At 48.1% G+C, this 23,162-nt stretch overlaps 1 protein-coding gene across 50 annotated transcripts in view; it reads left to right on the forward strand.

The window, feature by feature from the left end:
* The window catches only part of SRGAP3 (SLIT-ROBO Rho GTPase activating protein 3), a 324,141-nt gene that overhangs the window by 193,563 nt on the left and 107,416 nt on the right, over positions 1 to 23,162 (forward strand). For 46 of the 50 annotated variants that reach the window (XR_014064772.1, XR_014064771.1, XM_081528011.1 and 43 more), the window contains 2 exons: positions 1,185 to 1,377; positions 20,328 to 20,490. Coding sequence is in view for 48 of the 50 variants with exons in the window: in XM_081527986.1 (XP_081384112.1) it covers positions 1,185 to 1,377; positions 20,328 to 20,490 (356 nt within the window). In the remaining 2 variants the exon portion in view is untranslated. Of the gene's footprint in view, positions 1 to 469; positions 588 to 1,184; positions 1,378 to 20,327; positions 20,491 to 23,162 lie in introns of all 50 variants that reach the window. The other 4 variants (XM_081527991.1, XM_081527993.1, XM_081527989.1 and 1 more) reach the window with 1 other exon arrangement.

The raw sequence follows: 23,162 nt of genomic DNA on the forward strand, positions 1-23,162 counted from the left end.
AAGAGTGGGACTGGAAGCAGGATCTCAAACCCATGCCTTTGTAACAGTTCCTGCCGTGCACCCCCTGGCAAGGCTTCCAGTGCTCCAGAGTAGCGCTGCACGCTTTGAAGACCACTTTTCCGAAGGATGCTAAGATGGTACTGGCCACCTTTTCAGACAGGAGGCCTGTTTCTACAATAGGGGTTGGACATCTCAGGGACTGATTTGAAGTAATAGAGAGTTCACTGGGGAGAGATACAGAGAAGTTTGGGGTCAGATAGTGGGTGGCCTTGAATTCTCTGCTAAGGAGTTGGACTTAATACTCAGCCAGAGGAGGGCCTTGGGGAGTTTTGAGAAGGGAGCTGGTGTGAGCACAGTGTGGAGAGACTAATCTGCTGGGCAGCCTGTGGGATGGTGGGGAAGAGATTACTGGGTGGTGATGGCAGCAGTGACAAAACCACTGGGATCCGGCTGTGATTTTTATCTTTAGCCCCTGCTTGTGAACTTTTGCCCTGGGTGCACAGACCTGGTTTGCTCGGTCAGGATTTCCTGAAGCCTGGACTACATTCTCTGGTGGTACCTGAGATGGTGACGCATGGAATCTCAAGGTGATTGAGAGAGGAACAGCTCTTGAGTGGCATCCCTTCAGCCCTCGCTCAGTCATGACTATACCTGGGGGAAGTCTGTCTTTAACTCCTGTCATGCTCCCATTTTCCTCTTGTTGATGGAGACTCAGAAGCTTAGGCTTAGGGCCTTAAGCAATAGTCTCTGGAGAGAATTTTAACAAAATTTTTGTTTTTGTCGAATCAAGTTTCTGTGTACCAGGACATCAACTGGTTCTAGTTTTACCCTTGCCATAATGACATTAAACTGTATGTTTTAAGTAAGTTGTTTTCAGTAAGAAAAGTGAGTGAATTTACTAGATCATAGTGGAAGAAGTAATAATGCAGGCGATGTGTGGGTATGGCAAAAATCGTGGCGGTGACATGCGGTGATTCAACTTTGGGAAACTTTGGGTTACACTGTGGTAAAACCTGGTGTTTGCTCAATCATCCTGCCAGTGCCTGGAGAGGCTCTGGGTGGCGGATGGTGGGGAGGAGGCTGCTGGCATCGCAGTGCCTGGGCCACTGGCGGTGGGTGGGCCGGGCTGGTCCCCCTGCTGTCCCCACCACCACCTTACAGCCCGCTCCTGCCTCTGCCCACAGAGATCCGCACGCAGCTGGTTGAGCAATTCAAGTGCTTGGAGCAGCAGTCGGAGTCGAGGCTGCAGCTGCTCCAGGACCTCCAGGAGTTTTTCCGCCGGAAAGCCGAGATCGAGCTCGAGTATTCCCGCAGCCTGGAGAAGCTGGCCGAGCGCTTCTCCTCCAAGATCCGCAGCTCCCGGGAGCACCAGTTCAAGTGAGAAGGGGCTAGGGGTCTGGGGCGGTGGGGGGCAGTGCTGGGAGGTGAAGCAACAAGGAAACCAGGACTCCCTGGGGGCAGATGGTGGGCTTTTAAGGCCCAGGGTCTGCAGATGACTTTCATCTCCAGCCCTCAGTCTTCCTTGGTGTAAATTGAGGGTAGAGATAGTTGCTACCCATAAAGATGCTGAAAGGAATACACAATGGACCAAGAGAAGCACTTGTCACAGACAGGAAGTGCTCAATAAAGAGTTCTGTTGTTATTATGCCACCAAGCACCAGGCTCTGCCTCCATCTGGGCCCAGGTGCCAGCTCATCACCTTTCAGGACATCCTAACTATACCCAGTTCTCTTTTATCTGGGGGTCAGCCAGCCCATGTCTGCATTCCTTCAGCACAGTGGCCTCAGAATTGCTTCTCTTTGGAATAGATGCTCAAAGTATTCCTCTTCCTTCCTCCCCTGGAGGATGGTGCCAGGCTTAGTTGCTTATTTATATACACACACCCTCCAGGTCCTAATTTCTCACTCCCCAGGCTCGGATTTTGAGGATGGAAGGAGGCTTGATCCTCTTGGGCACATCCCTGGCTGAGTCCTCAAGCTGTAAATGTCCCCTAGCTCAGGACCCTGAGGGGCCAGCGGCCAAGTGCGGATAGAAGCCACGACCCTACCAGGTTGCGCCCCCCTCTCCATCTGTTTCCCCCTCAGCCATGCTCCCTGGAGGTCCCCATCCTCTGTGAGTCATCTCTCCAGTGAATGGCCCTCAACCCTGGGAGACCAGAGACTTGCTCCATCCTGTCTGTTCCGTTCCTCTTTCCTCTGGGTTCAATCACTTTTTTTCTCTCTACATAGGTTTAAATTGTGGTAAACTACACATAACATAAAGTTTACCACCTTAAATATTTTAAAATGTACAAGTGTGTGGCATTAAGTCCATCCACACTGTTGTGTAATCATCACCCCCATCCTTCCTCAGAACTCATCTTACTAATGTGAAACTGTGCACGCAGTGAACAATGCCCCATTTCCCTTCCCTACCCCGATCCTGGCACTCACCCTTCTACTCTCTGTCTCCATGAATCTGACTGCTCTAGGGACCTCAGATATGTGAATCATACAGTATTTGAACTTTTGTGACTGTGGCTTATTCTACTTTGCATAATGTCCTCAAGGTTCACCCATGTTGTCACATGTGTCAGAATGTCCTTCCTTTTTAAGAGTGAATGATATTCTGTTGTGTGTATAGACTACACTTTGTTTAGTTGTGTCCACCTTTCTCTCTCTGTGTTTTGCATTCTACTCTGGCCAGGGAGCGCTCTTCCTTCAAACTCCCCTCAACATCTCCTTACCTGGGTGCCTCAGCATTTTGAGCACTCAACTTTTGTGCCTTCTTCCCTTGACATTTGGGGAGAAGAAATTGCCTTATTAAAGGGAAAAAAATTTATTACACGTTTGCAAATACCATGCATGTTTTCCCACCCAATCACATCTATTCAAACTTACATTGCAGGAGGTTACTTCTCTTAATAACTTCCTCCCAGGCACTGTCTGGGCCCTTTCATACATAATCTCATTTTTCTGATGTTTTGGAGAAAGCATGTAGTTTTTTAAAAGGTAAAAGTAAAACACTTTTTGATACAAATGCAGAAAAGTAGAAGAAAAAAATCACTCACCTGTCATTCAGAAGCTCATGTTTTGGTTCCTTTTCATGACTGTCTTTTAGTAACAACAACAACAGGAATGATTAACTGAGCACTTGCTTTTTGAGTCAGATCAGTATCCCATCTTAGAGATGACAGAAAGGCTTGTACAAACATGTGTGTGGGCCAGTTATTGGGAAGTGACAAATTTGAACCTTCACTCTCATTCTGCCTCCTTGGCCGGAGATGAGATAGGCCTGGGTGTGGTCTGAGAGCAGCCATGGGCTCTGAACACTTGGCTAAAACCACAGACTCAGACGCATGTACAGAAACCCACATCTCCGGCTGGGCTGTCACGGGAGCCATTCAGGCTGCGTGGTTGGGCTGGAGCTCAGCTTCCGCCCCTCTCCTTCCTCTTGATTTGGATTCAGCTCCCTCTTCCTGTTCTCAGTGTGGACACGGGGGAGGGAGGCACTGGGGGAGCATATGCAGGGGTACCCTGTTCCTTCTCATTGCCTGTAATGAGCTCAGTCAGCCCCTCATGGTTTCATTAACTGAGGCCACCAGACAGAATGGGAGCCCCAGCTGGCAGTCGGGCCCAGCAAGCTGCTGGACACACCATGGAAGTCTAATTAGGGTGTGGCCAGGCCAGTGCAGCTGCTGTGGGCTCTCGGCACCAGGCCCATGTGTCAGCAGAGCCCCCCCATGGCTTTTGCAAGTGTGAGTCTCCAGGGGATGCCTGGATTTGCCCTCTGACCCCAGGGCCAACCAGCCTGACCTCTGGCTGCCTCTTCTTTGGAGCTCAGTGCACAAGGTCTGTGCTCTGGGTCCTTCATCCTGGCTGTCCAGGGAAGCCTTGTCCTGCCAACTGGTAAGTCCTTTATGAAGAAGGTCCACCTATCTGCCAGGTAGCCTCTCAGGGTGAGGGGATGCCCAGGCCCAGGTCTGGTCACGTTATTCCCACTGCACAGTCCATCTGGGCTCCTATAACAAAGTACTCTAGACTGGGTGGCTTGTAAACAGCAACAGTTTTCTCACAGTTTTGGAGGCCGGAAGCTGGAAATCAGGGTGCCAGTGGTGGCATGGCAAGGATCTGGTGAGCTCCCTCCTGTGGCTTGTGAACGCTGATTCTCCTTGTGTCCTCATGGAGTGGAGGACAGAGAGAGGAAGCAAGCTCTAGAGAGTCTTTCGAGAGCACTGATCCCATCATGAGGGCTCCCCTCTTCCCCCATGACCTAATCTAATCCTTATTATCTGCTAAAGGCCCTACCTCCTAATACCATCACATTGAGGGTAGAGTTCAACATATGACTTCTTGGGGAATACAGACACTCAGTCCATAAGAGGAACTCATGTCTCTTGACGCCAAGTCTAGTGCTCCTACTTTGCTCCATGGGTTCTGTCTTTCTAAGACCCCTGCTGCTTCCTCTCCACCTGGGCAGTTGAAAAATTTCCAGCTCCCCAGGGAGTGCCCGAGAGGTGTCTAGGCTAGACTCACCCAGGCTGAGTTCCGTTCAAGGAAAAGCTCAGCTGACGGCCCTGAGGGTTCACCTGCGGCAGGTTGAACTCTCAGAGAACAATACCATCACGTGTGTCTTCTTCCACCATCACATATTTCTGTTCAAACACACCTTTTTCAAAGCACTCTGACTTCTTTGCTCTCTTATAATCCTCATGATAACCCAAGGATGTAGAGAGGGAGTCATTGGTTTTATCTCAAGCCATCTGAGCACCAGGCAAGCTAAGTGGGATGTTACAAAGTATACACTGTGAGCTTCTGAGTGAGAAAACCCAGGGCTCCTGACTTTCAGCTCAGGCTTCTCTCTCCAAGAAGTCACATGGGTGTATATCAAGCATCTCTTATTTTCCTAGACCGTGCGTCTTGCTGAAGACACACGCATGAACAAGACACAATCCCTCCTCTTTCTCTCTTGCGAGTACACAGCTTGGGGACTGTCCATAGGTGATGTGGTTGGGGCAGACGCCCAGTCCCTGTGACCCTGCTCTTTGAACCCTGCCATCTGCTTACTCTTCAGGCCTAGCATTTAGGTGTCACTTCCTCTGCAAAGCTTCCATGAGTCTAACCTGGTGCCCTTCCATGTGTGTCCACGATATTCTGCACTTGTTGATTTGCGTATTCAGCCAGTATTTACTGAGTACCTACCAATGCCCAGTCCTGGCTTACAATGGCAAACAAAACAGACTTGATTCCTGCCTTGGTGGAATTTACCATCTCGTGGAGGAATGAGATGTGGCATCAAACATATGCAAATAAATAAAAGACAGCATGTCATCAAATGATTGCTAGGATGGAATGACTGCTAGAGTCCAAGTTGGAAGGTCTAAGACGGCTTCCCCCACCTTTCCTGGCACTTTGGTGAAGACAGCTACAAGGCTGGGCTCAGCTGGGCTGCTACCCTCTCCACATGGGGTCAGAGTCTCACTTCAGTCATGGGAGCTCAGGGTCCCGAGGTGGCAGTGGGGGAGCTGCAGTCTCCCTGAACACCCACCTCCACCCCCTACGCAGATTCTGTTGATCAAAGTGGTCTGAGCTCTAGCTCAGCTTCAAGAGGAGGGACAACAAAGCCTTGCTGTCACTGGAGGACCATCAGAGGATTTTCAGCCCCCTTGAATCCTCCACACTGAGCTAGAATGGCAGTCAGGGAAGGCTGCTAGAGGAAGTGGCATTTAAGCAGAAACGTGAGCTGAGGGTTGAGAAGAAGCAGCCGTGGGGACAGTATGAAGGGAAGAGAGGCCAGTGGGGCTGGAACTGTGATGAGGGAAGCCATAGCCACTGAGGCATCCTCAGTAGGGAGTAGCATGATCTGATTTCCATTTTTAAAAGGTCACCCTGGATTGGAGTGGGCAAGAGTGATGCTGAGGAGACCAGTGGGCCGATAGGAGTGTAGCTCTCCAGACAGGCAGGATGGTGGCCTGGGTGACAGCAGAGCAGACAGGAAGTGGACAGGTGCTGGGAACTCTCTCAGAGGTAGAATTGAGAGGAATCCATATCTGACCTGAAACGAAGGGACTTCAGGAGGAGATGTGGCAAAAACTGCCACCCTGTGTTGTACTTATCTTTTTCCCTTGTCTGTCCCTCTTTCGACAACTGGGCTTCCAGCCCCAAGATGGCAGAAGGGGTGGCTGTGACCTGGGGTCTCTAGCACCTGGCACTAGGCCCTCACTGGATGTTTATTGAATGAATGAATGAAGGTCAGATGGTATTTAGAGCAGCTCTGGGCTGGGGGTGGTGGGAGTCAAGGAAGGGGACATTTGTCTTCTGGCTGTGTTAGGAGCTTGGGGAGGCTATTTGGGTGAAGGACCACCCACTCTGGTACTTGGCACAGGCACAGAGTTGCTGAGAGGACAGCGTGGACTTTACAATGGTCTCTCTGACTAAGGAATCAGGGCCTGCACTCTATTTTACCAAGTGTGGTCCTGACCAGCTTTGGCATCCCCATCCCCTGGGGACTTGTCAGAAATGCAGAGTTCTTAGCCTCCCCCCAAATGTGCTGAATGAGAAACTCTGGGGGTGGGGCCCAGCAGCCTGTATTTTGACAAGTCCTCCGGAGATTCCAATGGCCGTTCACGTTGAAGGGTTGCCCAAGATGATGACTTTCTAGGTGATAAACTGTTTACAATTCACTTTCAAGCTATGCCAGCCTTCCACACCTCTCAGCTCCCCCAGTGTAAAATCCATAATCCAGTGCCCTTTTGCAGCCAAGCCTGACCTGGACTGGCCTTGTCCGTTTTGAGGCCTGGAGCTGGGAGCCCTTCCTGAACAGGAGCATGGCAGGTGGCACACGGGGTCTTAAATCCTTCCTCTGAGAATATGTGGGTATCCTCCAAACAACCTGGGTAGTTCTAGGAAACTAGAGGTTTCCTGGAACTAGGACTTCTTCTTCCTGCAGACAAGTGTTTTCTGAAACCCCAACACTTTGAGATGTCTGGCTGGAGGTAGGGGAGGTGAGGAGAGAAAGAAAGTAGAGGTGAAAGACTGCCTGCTCCTTACCTCCCCTTAGAGATTATGAGGACAAGGAAGACTCTGAGAGTCTTAGTAAATAGGCCTGTTGGTTTCTTTCTGAATCTGAAGGCTGTTTGACCACAGAATTCTCCCTCCCCAATGTGTACATGTGCAGTCGCTCAGTCGTGTCTGACTCTGTGACCCCATGGACTATATAGCTCACCAGGCTCCTCTGTCCATGGAATTTTCCAGGCAAGAATACTGGAATTGGGTGCTGTTTCCTACTCCAGGGCATCTTCCCAACCCAGAGATCCAACCCGTGTTTCTTTGTGTTTCCCGCATTGGCAGGCAGATTCTTTACCACCATGCCACCTTTTTTAAACCAAACTAGCACTCTCCGGGACCCCGTTTGAAAAGCTCTGTTGAGACAAACTCTAGATTCCCCTCTGGAATGCTGGAGCTCCATGCAAACAGTGTGGGAGGTGAGAGAGCCCCCTTCTATTTCTGACTCCTTCAGCTTTTGAAACCCCTGACCTTCTGGGGAAATACCTGATAAAAGTGTTCTCTTTGGAAGTTAAGTTGGTTGCTAGTATTTGGACAGCTGTGATAAAAGGAACAGGGAATTCTATTCAAATATGTTTAAGACGGGGAAATTCAGAGTGTGGAAAAAGCTGGAAGGTGCTTGGCCAGTCAATGAATGATGTTTAATATTCTCTGCGAAGTAGGTTTGGAGCATCTCAGCTTCACAGAGCATTTGAGAAGGAGGATTCAGTGAGTAACCAACTTGATTGCCAAGAAAACGTTTCTTTGGGGAGATGAAACGTCACAGATGTTTTATTTCCACAGATGTAGCATTTCCCTAAAAAGATGCTACAATTTAGACTTAGCCTTCCAGGTGAGTCCTGGGGACAGAAGCATTTTTGTAGTGAGTAAATTGACCCTATCAATGTGCAGAGGATTCAGAATGAAAAGATTTGCTCAGACTGAGGTGGGGATGATGGGGGAGGTCCTCCAGGTGGGACTCGCATCTCATAGCTGCTGCTGTTACCATGGCTACTGTCACACCAGTGATGGCTTTCCAGTAATGCTGTCCAGAGCTGGTATTCTCCTGGGGCAGGTTGCCAGATGAGTCCTTCCTGAGGGCTCTATGTCTGTGCTGTGCAGGTGTTTAATCTTTCAGATACGCCCCCACATCCATATCATCATATGCGAGGTCTCTGCTAGATGTTTTACATGCATCATCTCATTTAACCTTCATGGTAGACATTGTGACGTTTGAGGTAGGGACTATCTCTGTCTTTCTAGTTGGAAATATTGAGGTTTTGAGAAATTAAGTAATTGGTCCAGAGGGACACAGCCAGAGTGGGTAAGTGGCAGAGCTAAGATTCTAATCTTGGTTTAATTAGTTCCGTAATGCAAAAATGCTTCTAGCTGCATGACTCTAGGTCTGCCCCTTGCCTCTCCAGTCTAGGTTCATGTTTCCTGAGAGTGATCCATCAGTCCAGACCACATCCTCCTTGTGTGGGCACCATAGGGCCTCTTCTCCTGCTGGTCAGCTCATGCTTGTCACCCCTGGGCCAGCTCAGGGCTCACCTCCTCTGCACAGCCCCATAGTCGGCAGCTCCTCCCCTGTTCTCCCATAGTGATCTGTGTGTTGCTGTCCTGGGGTTCAGGTCAGATTATCAAGGAATGATCCAGTTCATGTGTCTGGTTCTCCCACTTGAAACTGCTAGCTGCTTGAAGGCAAGGGACCATTTCTAGGCAGTCTCCCGCTCTCTCTCTGACATACAGATAGAAGGTCTATCAAAGGTTTTTGAATGAATAACTGAAAAGACCAAGATACTACCGAAAACTTCCTTCAGAAACCGAAGGAAATAGACTTACCTTATGTGGCTGCAGAGGAGAGACGTGAGGTCCAAGGATAACATTTTCAGAAAAGCAGATTTTCACTCAACCTTGAGAATGTTCCTGTAGCCAGAACTATCCAGCATGAAAAGGGGCTGCCTTGGGAGGTATGAGTTCCCAATCCATGAAGGTGTGTGCACAAAGGCCAGGTGTTTTAGGAACACATTTCTGTAACATGAAGGCTGGTTAGATGGATTGGTGTTTCTCAAAATGAGGGAGGCATCGTCCATAGCACATGAGCCATAAATACTGACTGATCTAGTCAATCCCCCTCTACTTTTGTTTCCAGTGTGCTTCTAACGCCTCTCTAACCCCCCTTTTAACTAACAGACAGCAAACCTCGGGCATCAGCATCTGCCTAGGATTGAATGATACTGTTTTGAACTTACTTTTTCAGTTACCTTCTATTTAGGGCAAGTGATGCTATTTTTAAAAAATTTTTATTTTAACCAAGACTAGGGAAAGCCCTTTGTAAATAAACCCATTTAAGTAAAAAGAAGCAATGAGCAGGGAGGTATGTTGTGTGTGGGGGGTGGCAGAAATCCAGAAGCCAGCATGAGACACCCTGAGGGCCCCTGCCTCTTGGAAAGTGAAAATATTTCATCTCTGCTCTCTCCATCCTCCACCTTTGTCTTTGTTGCTGGGAGGGATTTTAAGGCAGAAGGGTCAGCCTCTTGAGTGGTCCTTGCAGTGGTTACAGCCCCTTTTCCTCCTTCTAGTTTTTCCTTCTGGGCTCTCCCCAGATCATACACCCAGTGTCCTGGAATCTTCAGAGACTCATCAGCAACTTCCAAAGTATTAACCAGGACATGATTTACTTATATTTGGATACCTGGAGGAGGGCACGGCAACCCACTCCAGGATTCTTGCCTGGAGAATCCCATGGACAGAGGAGCCTGGAGGGCTACAGTCCATGGGGTCGCAAAGAGTCAGACATGACCGAAGTGACTTAGCACACATGCACGAATGCTTAATATACATAGATACATGCATATCATTTCAATTTTATCCTAAAAATGAACAATAGATATTGTAATAAAGGTAAAATAGATATTGTGGTAATTAAGTAGTATACAGTAACTATTGTCACTAATAATTAACAAGCAGTAGTATGCAGGGGTTTAGTTTTGACTCCATTCCATTAAGCAAAGAGGATAATAATGACCTTCCAAGATTATATAGCACCTTACACCTTGCAAAGGGCTTCCCTAGCCTTTGGCTGCTTAAATACTCCCAAGAATCCTGGTGGGGCTGGGGGAGTCAGGGACGGTGTTGTCATCCCCATCTAACAGGCAAGGGACCCAAAGGCCAGCCAGGGTGGGCCCCTCTTAGATCCTGCACTGATCGGTGAACGAACTGACCAGAGGAGCTGTGGGTCAGCACCCTTTGTTTGCCGAGTGCTGCACACACTATGTGATGCACCCATTTTGCAGGTGGATAAACCAAAGCAAAAGATCTCACGGGGAAAGAGAAGATGAGGTTGCTTAGACATTGTCTAATGAGGCAGGGACTCTGTTCTGGTGCTAACAATCCACTCGGCAAGTCAAAGGGGGCTCGGCAGCTGCTGAGCACAGGCTCAATGTGCCCTCACTTTGAGGCGTGAGGACTGAGCCAGGGAGCAAGTGAGTAATTCTGCGTTAGGGTGAAGGAGGCAGGTGGGGCATCTCTAGGCCATTGGCCCCAGGCCTTGAAATACACATGAGGGTTTCCTGGGGGAGAAGGTGGTAATAGGAGGAGGAAAATCAATATTTATAGCAAACCTACTGTGGGCTCTACATCCACATACATCAATCAGTGAATTTTCCCAGTGACCTGGTGACGCGCTGGTTGTAATAACAGTGATGCCAATAATAATTATCATTAGTATCAGATGCTGGGTTTGATACTGAGAGTGTCTCATGAATTTCCTCATTTAATCCTTAAAGCACCTAAAGTTAGTTAGGTGTTATCGACCCTGTTTTACAGATAAGGAAAATGAAAGGTTTACTAGCTTCCCAAGTTCATCCAGTTGGTGAGGGGCAGAACTGGGTATTTGGACCCCAGCCTTTGACGCCATAGCACCCAGCATGGGTAAGCAGAACCTGCTTCGGCCAGGTGACTCCCTTCACCTAGGCAGCTGTTCTGCCTCCCACCTGGCCTTCCCACCCAGTGACCATATCACTGGTCCATTCAAAACCTTCATTTGACCTTGACTTTCGAAGCCCTTCATGGTCTGGCTCCTCCCTTCCTGCCACAGCTGCCTCCTCTTCACTACGTCCTGCATCACCCCTGCCCAAGCCCGACAGAACTTCTTCGGCCTCGGAACATCTCTGTCCTGTCTGACCTCACAGCTTCACACTCAGCCTTCTCTCTGCCTGCAGGATGTGCCTGTCTTTGCATGTCCCACCCAGAAAACTCTTACGTGTACTTCAAGCCCACTGCATATATTTCCGTGATTCCCCATCCACCCTGAGGCAGAATAAGCCTGTCCCTCCCCACCTCCTCTGAGGTCCCCTTTCTCACACAGCATAACAAAGGAGGCGTCTGGTACTCTCCCCTGATCAGCATCCTTCCCTTCTTCTCTTGATAACAAGACCTCGATTTTCCTCTAGGGAATCATCCCTCAACAGTGGTGAGCCTGTGACCAGCATTGCATCCTCTTGGCCACAGTGCTTTCATCTAGCAACATGCAATTCCAGGACTTTTGGTGGAACAACTGGGGGAAAGCTCTCCTTTTATGGGTTACTAGCAGTCAGGGTACTTGCCGTTTGGAGAGGGTCTGCCTGAGAGTGAAGCCAGCACAGAGAGAGGAAGGCGGAGCCCAGAGACAGAGCAGTCCTGCTGACATTCTTTCAGCCCCTGGATGCAGCTTTGCCTCTTTACGAGTTTTTATTACAATTTTTGATCCTTAAAATTTTTCTTCCTCCCATTACTGCTGTTTTTGTTTAAGTCAGCCTGAAGTAAGTTTTTCTGTCACTTCAACTAAAGGAGTTCTGACAGTGACCATAAGAATTCTTGGTTTGGCTTAAGTTTGGCTGCTAGATTGTGACCCTTCTCAAGGCTCATCCAGTCATCATTTTAATTCCCTGGGATTGGATAGTTCCCAGCACATGGCAGATGCTCAAAGGATATTAAAAGAGTGAGTGAATGAGTGAATGGCTCTAGAGGGACGCAGGGAGATACAAGAGATGGTTTCTGTCCTAAAAGGGGCTAAGTGATGGCAAAAGTCCACACACGTGAAGGACAACTGATGAGTGAGTTAAGCAAGAAGATAAAATGTCATCTGGAAGTAACTGTGTAAGAAGGTAGACATGAGGGGTTCAGACAGAACATTGAGTGGCTCTCAGATGACCCCTGGAGGAAAGGCCTTTGAAGTAGATTTTGCTGCGTGGAGTAAGGAGGGGAAGGCATTCCAAGTGAGTGAAGGCAAAGAAACGAGGCAAGAATGCCCATGACTCTGGAAGAGCTACCCCTCTTCTCAGCCTTCAGCAGCCTCCCTTCCCTGTCTTTGAGGCTAGATACATAAATGGGGAGGTAATCGCCATTCACCATTTTCATTTTTGTGCTTCTTGTTAGGGTTTTCAAATAAATAAGTTGTGGGATTCGAGAAAAAAATCCTCTGTGAGATCACGTGTGTACATTTGGTTTTGAAACATACAGTGGCTGTTGTCATAGAGGTCTGAAAGGCCCTCACTGGCCACTCCATCACTCACCCACCCATTTCGATAGATGAGGCAGGAAAGCCTCAGAGAGTTTGAGCTGCAAGCCCAAGAACACACAGCCAGTTAGCAAAGTAGGGCCACAAGCTGAAGCATGCTCCTCAACTCCCAGTAAAATGGCCTCAGATTCCTTGAGGGCAAAAAATAAATAAACCAAGAAACCCATTCCTGGTCAGAGCTTCACCTACTTACTGCCTGGAGCAGAGAGGGGGTTAAGGGAAAGAGCTGGACTGGCAGCAGATGGGCTGGGCCTTAAAGGCCAGCAGAGGAGGTCAGACTTTATCCTCTGTGTCAAAGGTCCATCTGCTTCCCTCGTGAACCCCAGGGAAGATGCCTAAGTTACCACTCAAACTCTCCTCAGACTCTTGATCCACCTGGGGTAGCAGCCTATGATGGGTTGAATTGAGTCCTCCCAAAATTCACAGTTGAGGTTCTAAACCCTCTAGTACCTGAGGTGTGACCTTGTTTGAAGATAGGGTCTTTCTATCAGGGGTAATCAAGTAAAGATGAGGGCATTAGAGTGGGCCCTAATCCAACATGACTGGTGTCCCTAAAACATAAAGAGAGGGGAATTTGGACATAGACACATATCCAGGGAAAACATATGTGAACGTGAAGGTGAAGGCCAAATGCCGAGGGACACCAAAGATGGCCAGCACACCCCCAGAAGCTGTGGGAAGAACACAGAACAAGGGGGCTCCCCCAAAGCCCTCAGAAGGAATCATCCCTGCCAACATTTCAATCCCAGACTTCCAGCCTCCAGAGCTGGGAGACAGTACACTTCTGCTGTTGAAGTGACCCATTTGTGGTGCTGTCTGGACACATAGCAGCCTGGTGTCCAGCAGTATACCGCCCAGACGCTCATCCTGCCCTTCCAGCCCTGGTCCACTCTGCCCCCCTGGCCACCCGCTCTGCCCTCGGAAACTTCTGGGGATTCTCTCCCTGATCCCTCGTCCACCACCATACACCCTACCCATTTTTCTGGTCCCAGCTCATCCTTTTGGCACTTTTCACCTATCTGCCAATTGTGTGCCCAGACCTTCCTGGCACCAGAGAAACAGTGGTGAACAAGATAGACATAAACTTTATGTTTGGCTGTATCAGTCTTATCTGAGGAAGGACAGAAGACAACAAGGATATTGCTGTAAAAAAAGAAAGAAAGAAAGAGACAGACATAAGCTATAAAGGAGTAAAAGACAGAAACAAAAAGTAAATGAAGTGGGCGGATGCCAGGAATGGTAGTGGTTTAATAACAATAAAAATAGGGTGGTGGGCTAGAGACCAGGGAGCTGCTAGGGAGCAGAGAAGGCCTCAATGAGGAGAAACATCTCAGCTAAGTTCTCAGTGACAAGAGGGACCAGGTCTCAGTGACAAGAGGAACCACCTCCACCTTCCCTGGGTGAGGTACACAGCCCCCTCCTCTGCCATTTTAGACTGGGGAGATACCATGGGTTTCTCCTTCATAGCTCTTTATCACCGACACCATTTCCTTTCTAGTTATGTGCTTATTTGGTTGTCATCTGAGGCCCCTACTGGACTGTAAGCTCCATCAGTCAGGGAGCATGACTCATTTTACTTCCCACTGTCTGACACAAAAGATGGCACCCAGTTGATATTTGCATAACTAATCGTTCATGCTCCCAGCAAGGACAACGAATATCAAATCCTGCTCGGGGCAACTTAGGTAGCAAGAGGTTAAGCATACTTCTTGGGCCCTGGAACTGATTGAGAGAGTGCTTTCCTGAGCTCTGCTGGCAGCCACCCAAGCAAGCCCGGTACAAGACCTGGGAATGTCTTGGAAGGGAGCAGGAAGCCAGAGGCAGGGACTCAGCATCTTGGGGATAGGGTGAGCTTCAGGGGCTCCCCTCCCTCCTAGAGGGTCCACCATCCCAAGGCAGTGGATTTGGATTCATCTGCAAAGGGGGGCTCAGCAGGCCTGAAAGTGGGTTCTGTTTGCTAAGCGGAATTTTCCAGCCCCCAGCCGGGAAGTGGGAGAAGCTGGCTCACTGCTGATTTCATTTGCCCAACTTGCCAGCTTGGCAAGGCCTCGCTCCTCTAGCTGCAGTTGCTTGGAGCCTCATACCCAGCTGTCTTAGCCAAGGAAAGAAAGCTGTGACTCACCAGAAATTGTCATTGCTATCTTCTGGCTGTAAAAAGGAAAACACATACGCGTATATGTGAAAGTTCTCAATTTTACCTTAGCTCAGCAGCTTCCACATGCTGTGTAGACACAGGGATGCAGGATTGGGAAAGCAGAAAAGCCCTCAGGATGTACCATAGAGGACAGAGCGCCTACCCACATTAATTTTGGCATTTTCCAGAAGTGTGGCTGCAGCAGGCAAGATGGCTGCAAGTGTGGAGAGCTGGGTCTCAGGTCAAAGGGGTCCTGTTTTCAAAAGGGACAAGGAACCCCCTGAAAAGAGAAGGTCAGTGTCCAGCTCTGCCATCTGTGGCCTACATGCTTCTTCCTCCGGTCCAGATACACTGCAGATGGCCAGCAGGATGGTAGCCATTGCACCGGCCAGAACTCTCGGGACCTTGCTCCTGCCCCCTCCTCTGCCTTGCTTCCTGGGCTCCAGCCACGGTGGCCTTTATTCAGTTCCTTAAATGCCCCGAGCTCCCTGCCCCCTAGTGAACCTTTGCCCGTCATGTTCCTTCTGCCTGAAACCCTCTTCCCTGAGCCCACCTTCATCTGGCTCCCCCATCTCTTCCTTTAGAGCCCAGCTGAAAGGTCCTCTCCCTTAGGGACACTTCAGTGACCCCCGAAATCAGGCCAGGTCCCCTTGTTGTGGGCCCTCATGCACCACACTCTCCCCTCTAACACCTTGTGCAACTATGACTTCATCTGCACGAACTGAATGCTCTGAGGGTTACCTGTGTCCCTGCTGGACTGTGAGCTCCATGGAAGTGTGAACTGTGTCTCTTATCCTCCACATTATGTCCCCTGGAGACTGGTCCATGTGAACTATTTGATCAGAATGTATCAAGTGGATGAACTGCTGAATGACCGTGAGTGAATGATGGTGGAGGCATTTTCTGGTGTTTAACACCAAGGTTGACAATATGGTCTGAGTAGCCAGGCCATAGAACTTAGGGGACCTACCTATAGTCACACAGGCAGTATGAACTCAGGGGAACACCCACACCCTGACCAGGTCCAGGTGTGCTTCTGTTTTACTGTGTCTTTCTGTCTCACTGGCTAGGCCCCTGTCTTTGGCCCTTCCCTCTTCCTTCTGATGTGGTGAGAACCAGGTACCATTGTGGCCAGGGTCACAGATGGCAGCTCTCCACAGAATGGTCAACTCTTCCCTGACCCTGGCTGTGGACAGCCCTGTTCACTCCAATCTTTTAGTCTTACAGGTGAGCTGCCCCATAGGAGAGGAGCCAGGGCTGGGAAAAGGTGGGGTGAGCCAGAGCAGCCTCCTGTGTGGGGTGGACCCAGAGGATGGGCCTGCTGGTTGGAAGGCAGGCTTGGGACAGTGTCTCTGCAGAGGATGGGCTGGCCCCTCATTCCCATCCTACACTTCTTCCAGGTCACCAGGGCAGGAGGAGGCTGGCCCTGCCCCACCCCCCAGCCATAGCCTCCTGAGGATTGGACTCTTCTGCCATGTGGTCATGTGCATTTGTAAAGAGTTCCAGGTCACCCCATGGATTCAAATATCATCCAAGGGCTCATTGCCAGCGTCCACATTTGTCTCTCTAGCCCAGATACCATCCTCTGGGTGTTCCATACGCCCTTTAAAAGGAAGCCATCACCTTCCCTCCCTGCCCCGTTTCTATAAGTGCCCTCATCTCAGTAAATGCCAACCCCTCTCTCAGGAGCCCAACCTGGGAGAATGTGAGTCATTCTGAGCATCTTCTTCTCCCTTCCAACCAGTCAATCTCAGGGTGCAGTCAGTTTACCACCTAAATGTTTCTTGAATCTCTCAACTTCCCTTGAGGGCCCCCTCAAGTTTGTCCTCACACAGTAGCCAGAGTGAGAGTTTGAAAGTGAAATTTTACCCTTTCATTCCTTTGCTCTAAACCCCTCAGTGACTCCTGGCCAACATCAGGATGAAGATCAAACTCTCTACTGAGACTTAAAGGCCTGTGTGGCCTCTGCCTAATTCTCCAGCCTCGTTTTTCATTCTTCCCCCATCACCCCAGGACACCATGCTCAAACCCCCTTAACTATGGTTCAACTCACTAATGTGCTCTGTCTAGTCCTTTGTTCATTATATTTCTCCACCTAGAAACTCTGCCTGTCAAACTCCATTTCAGCCTTGAGTTCTCAGTCTAGCAAGTGCTTCCTTAAGGATCCACCCATGCTCACCCCTCCACCAGATCTCGGCAAGGGGGCCTTCTCTGCCCCATAGTCTCCTTCTTGTCACTACGTTTATGAGGTTGCATCGTCACCTTCTCTTTCCCTATCTGAGTGGGAGGCTTGTACAAGCACAGTCTTGCTTGCCGTGGTCATTGGAGCATGTCCAGCCCCTCGCCTGCCTGTCTGGTACGTCCACACAGAGACAGACAATGAACGAATGAAAGCCTGAATGAACCAAGGCCTTCATCTTCCCAGCAGCCTCTTACCTTAGCTTGACAAGTCCTTGGTTGCTTCCAGGTAATTCTCTCCTTGCCTCCGCTCCTTCTGCCACCCCTGCAATCCTGTGTGAGGCTGTGTTGCCTCCTGCCCATAGCCAAGGAAACCAGCTCCTTTCTGCTCTCTTATACAGTCTCCCTGGCCAGGTGACCTAATTAACGGTCCCCAAGCTGTCCCAGCACTTCTGCACCCTTTCAAGATCTTTTTCCTTCCCCCTGAAACTCACCTTCTGGTGTGACTTCCATAAAATTTGCACTTTTGTTTCCCTGATGCTATTCAATTCTTGCATCCTCAGGCTGAGTTCAGCCCCTGAAGTAATTTAGGTAACAATTCAGTTATCTCATCTCACCTTTAATCTTTCCATTCCCATCACCACCTAGGAAGTAGTGGAAATAGGATATAAAGTATTTCCTTCCTAAATCCATGTCTCCCCTTGCAGTTCTTATCTTGGTTCACATCATCAGCATCCACCCAGTCACCTGAGATCCAGACCTCAGAATCACCGTTCACTTCCCCCTTCCTGGTGGTGGTCGCTAAGTCATGTCCAACTCTTGCAACCTCATGGGCTGTAGCCTGCCAGGCTTCTCTGTCCATGGGATTTCCCAGGCAAGAATACTGGAGCGGGTTGCCATTTCTTTCTCCAGAGGATCTTCCCAACACAGGAATCGAACCTGGGTCTCCTGCATTGAAGGCAGATTCTTTACCAACTGAGCTATGAGGGAAGCCCAAGAATACTGGAGTGGGTAGCCATTCCCTTCTCCAGGGAATCTTCCCAACCCAGGGATTGAACCTGGACCTACCTGCTTTGGAGGCAGATTCTTTACCATCTGAGCCACCACCTCCTCTCTATTTCTAGGAAGTCTTCAAGATTCTCATCTCTCCTGGTGAGAAGTCTCTTAAATCTGCCCTTCTCTGGCCACCACCCAGGCCCTCATTATCTCTCTTCTCCTGGACTAGAGTCACCTCCTGATTGGTCCTCCCACTTCGAGCACCACGCCTATGTCCACACCCATCCACCCCTGCACTCGTCTGTCTAACCATCCATCCACCCGTCCATCTACCCACCCATCCATCCACCATCCTCCAGTCTGCCCTCAGTGATCTTTGTAAGATACACATTGGTTAGATCATACCTCTGCTTAAGTAACTTCCATGACTCCGCACTGCCCATAGCAGGCATTCTTAACGTTGGGTGCACATTAGACCCTTCTGGAGAATGTTTTAAAAATACCAATACCAAGGCTCTATCCCCCAGAGATTCTGACTTAATTGGTCTTGGAAGGGGCCTGGATCTTGGTGTTTTTAAAAAGCTTCCCAGGTGATTTTAGTGTGCAACTCGGGTTGAGAACCATGTGGCCTAGATGATAAAACCCCGACTTGTTAGGCTGGCATTCAGCTCCCCACAGACAAGCCTTTAACTGATCTCCCCATCCTTATGTCCTCGCCTAACATACTCAGGATTTAGCTCTGCTCTTCTGCTCCTAGCTCTGCAGAGCTACTTCTTCCTATCCATATGTCCCTCTGCCTACAATTCCATCTCTTTCTGCTCCTCTGGAAAGCTCCTACCTATGCTTCAGGACCCAGCACAAATTTGACCTTCTTGTTGGGTTCTTCTTCCATAGCATATGCTATGTGTCAGGCATGTTTCTGGGCACTGATTATGGTAACTAAGAGAGAAACACTTCCTGCTCTCAAAGAACTTCAAGTAGGGCAATGGGTGGGGAGTGGAAGCTCCTTAGGGCAGAAATCCTCAAACCTGAGTATGCATTACAATCCCCTGGAGGCCTGGTCAAAACACAGATGCTGGGCTCAGGGCCAAGACTTCTTATTAAGCGGTCTAGGGTAGCCCCCAGAATTTACAACAAATTTCCAAGTGGAGTTGATGCGTCTGGGCTGGGCTCCACCTCTGAGAACTCCTGCCCTAGAGTGAGGTCAGAGGCATGCTCTCCAGAGAGTATCATTTAGGCTGAGACCCAGAGACAGAGAGAAAGTGGGGCTCATGCACTCTGGATGCACAGAGTGCGGGAAGTCCCCAGGTGGGGAGAAGTTGGCAGGAGAGCACAGGGGACGATGTGACGGGGACGTAAGGGGAACTCTGCGTCTTCTCCAACCTCTCACGCAAAACAGATGCTCTGCACATCTCTATCATAACATTCAGCACCTTCCACTGTAATACTTTTGCCTCAGCTGCCTCATTAGGAGCCCCTGGGAGGCAGATCTGTGCCACAGTCACCTGAGACCTCACGTGGAGCAAATGCCGAGGTATTAGGAAGATAGGAGGCTGGGCTGTTGGATTTCAGTGTTCCGGCTTTTTCTCTAGGCTAAAAGCAAAGGAGAAGCTGCTTCATTTATCTTATAGCATAATGTCTCCTTCCTTCCTCTTAGAGGTTTCTAACCTATCCATCCTCTGTCTAAACCAAATTCCTTCTCCCAGATTCCTGTTTCCTGGACAGATTTTTAGCCCATTTGGTGATAGAAAAGTCAACTGGCCTCTCCTCACCTATCTTTCCCAAGCCCAGGGTTTGGGTGGAGTAAGGGGGCCCAGAGGCCCTCAGGGCCCCCCTCTCCCTTATTTCCACTTGACTTTGGGAGGATGATATGGTCGTACTGGGAGTCAGCCGAATTCCCCTCCTCAAAAGTGCTGATAGGAGGCTGCGTTTCCTGAGAGAACCCTGGTCAGCCCCTGGGGGAGCCAGGCAGGCCTGGGGGATCGGACCTTGGGCCAGACACCCTAAGGTGATGAATGAGCCTCTGCCTCAACATCACCTTCCCACCTTGGAAAGTGGAGTAAGGGTTATAGGTCAAGAACACAGCCCTGATGCCCTGTGTGGCAACATGGGGTTATTGGTTTGACACTGGTTTCTAATTGTCCTTCACTCTTCCTGGACACCAGGGTATATACACACTTTACTGAGGCTAACAGAGGGGTCTTTGGTAAAGCACAGAGAAGACATAAATATTTCATTTCCTAAGGAAACACTGATGCAAAGTGGCCTCCCAGCTCTGCTCTGTGACCTTGGGAGGCCTCATGGTCTCTGTCGCTGTTAAATGTGTTATAGGAAAATGAATTTGAAAGGGCCCCACTAAGGTCAAAAGAGCTGCAGTGGGTGACAATGTAGAACATTTGTGGATGGAAATTCCAATGAACTGTCTTGGTTTCTATAGGAAAGACCAGTATCTCCTCTCGCCCGTAAACTGTTGGTATCTAGTCCTGCACCAGACCAGGCGGGAGAGCCGAGACCACGCCACCCTCAACGACATCTTCATGAACAACGTCATCGTCCGCCTCTCCCAGATCAGTGAGGATGTCATCAGACTCTTCAAAAAGGTGGGTTTCTGCCCCAGGCTGGCCATAGTGAGACTGTCAACCAGGGTGGGGTGTGGTCCGGGAACATGGGACCAAGGGGCAGGCGTGTTGAAGGGGACAAGAGGCTGAGAATTGGACTTGGGGCCCAGGCTCCAAGTTTGAGTCCTGGATGTGGCTCGGATCTCAGCCACTTTAGCAACCATCACCACCACCAAGATAAAAACGTTTGCATGGTTAGGTAAGTTGTACGTTCTTTCTAGGAAATTTGGAAAAATAGAGATGAGCTCACACATAGAAAATAACATCACCCTGAAATGTTATCTCTCAGCCATAATCACTTTGGTTGTCAAAGGAATTTCTTTATATGTACATATGTAAATACATTTTCTATGAGTGCTTGTATTTATACATTTTGTAGAATATGTGTGTACTTTTCCCAAATGAAATCAGTCTGCATATGATTTTACTCTCTGCTTATGTTACCTAACAAATTGGATAGCACTGGATTGTAATTTTTTTCCATATCATTGAATATAATTCCACAACATTTTGAAAGATTACATAGTATTTCATCATATAGATATACCCTAGTTTATTTAACCAGTCGTTTATTATTGAACACTTCAATGATTTCCATATTATTTTAAATATTGCTGCTGTGAGCTTCTTTTATATATACCTTTGTCATACTCACTGCTATTTTTTTAAAAATTTAGGTATAGTTTATTTACATTATATTAGTTTTAGGTATATAGCATAGTGATTCAGTATTTTTACAGGTTGTACTCCATTAAAAGTTATTACAAGGTAATATTTATATTTTCTTGTGCCATACAGTATATCTTTATTTTTTATTTATTTAATTTATTGTAGTTTGTATCTCTCTATTTGCTCCTCTCCCCTTTGGCAACCAGTTGTTTGTTTTCTGTATCTGTGAATCTGTTTCTTTTTTGCATATACATTCGTTTGTATTATTTTTTTGGATTTCACATATAAATGATATCATACAGTATTTGTCTTTTCTGGCTTATTTCATTAAGCATAATATTCTCTAGTTTCATCCACATTGTTCCAAATAGCAGAACTTCATCATTTTTATGGCTGAATAATATTTTATATATATATATATATATATATATATATATATATATATACATACCACAAGTTCCTTATTCATTCATCATTTGATGGGCTACTGCTATTTTCTTAAGATCAATTTCTGTAACAGGAATTTTAAGGTCAAAGTTTGCTCATTTGTTTGTCTATCAAATGAGGTTAAGATCATCTACTTCCCAAGGACAGTGTGAGGGTTAAATGAAGTGGTGCATGTGAAGGAGGGGTCTGTTATTGAGAAGTGGTTCAGAGTGTTGTCTTGGGTCCAGAATTCTTAAATCTCAGGGTTCATATTCCTGGCTGCATCATTTATTAGCTATATGTCTTTGGGTTTGTTACTTAAACTCTCTGAGCCTCAGTTTCCTTATTTGTGAAAGCATGGAAAGCAGAGCCTGGCATTGAATAAATGCTCAGGAAAGCTGGCTGTTATTATGCTAGTGTAGGAGACTATTACTATTAAAATGATATAGCTCATCTGTTCTTACCTGGTGCCAGTTTTAGGGAAGAGGTGACCTGGGATTGCCAGACACACAGAGGAAGATGCCAAGTTGGTTTGAAATACAGTCATCTCTCCCTGGTCTATATGTGGATTGTCTGCTTTGAGGATGTCTTCTATGGCAAAATTGTAACTGCAAGCTAATTCCCTCCTGCCACACAATCTGCCCTAATTTCTTCCTGGGGCCGTGTTTATGAAGTGTTGTTGTTGTGTCCGACTTGCGATCCCATGGACTGCAGCATGTCAGTCTTCCCTGTTCTTCACTATCTCCTGGAATTTGTTCAAATTAATGGCCGTTAAGTCGGTGATGCTATACAACCATCTCATCCTCGGCCACTCTCTTCTCCTTTTGCCTTCAATCTGTCCCAGCAGCAGGGTCTTTTCCAATGAATCAGCTCTTTGCATCAGGTGGCCAAAGTATTGGAGCTTCAGGATCACCATCAGTCCTTCCAATGAATATTCAGGACTGATTTCCTTTAGGATTGACTGATTGGATCTCCTTGTAGTCCAAGGGATTCTCAAGAGTCTTCTCCAACCCACAATTCAAAAGCATCAATTCTTTGGCGCTCAGCTTTTTTTATTGTCCAGCTCTCACATCCATACATGACTACTGGAAAAACCATAGCTTTGACTAGATGGACCTTTGTCAGCAAAGTGATGTCTCTGCTTTTTAATGTAGTCTCTAGGTTTGTCATAGTTTACCTTCCAAGGAGCAAGGGTCTTTTAATTTCATGGCTACAGTCACCATCCACAGCAATTTTGAAGTCTGAGAAAATAAAGTCTGCCATTGCTTCTACTTTTTCCCCTTCTATTTGCCATGAAGGGATGGGACTAGTTGCCATGATCTTAGTTTTTTGAATGTTGAATTTTAAGCTAGCTTTTTCACTCTTCTCTTTCACCTTCATCAAGAGGTTCTTTAGTTCTTCTTTGCTCTCTGCCATTAGAGTGGTATAATCTGCATATCTGAGGTTGCTGATATTTCTCTCAGCAATCTTGATTCCAGCTTGAGCTTCATCCAGCCTGGCATTTCACATGATGGACTCTGCATGGAAGTTAAATAAGCAAAGTGACAATATACAGTCTT

The sequence above is a fragment of the Giraffa tippelskirchi genome, chromosome 9, assembly GCF_054371585.1.
Source record: "Giraffa tippelskirchi isolate mGirTip1 chromosome 9, T2T-mGirTip1v1.2.pri, whole genome shotgun sequence".
In the NCBI taxonomy this organism is placed as follows: domain Eukaryota; kingdom Metazoa; phylum Chordata; class Mammalia; order Artiodactyla; family Giraffidae; genus Giraffa; species Giraffa tippelskirchi.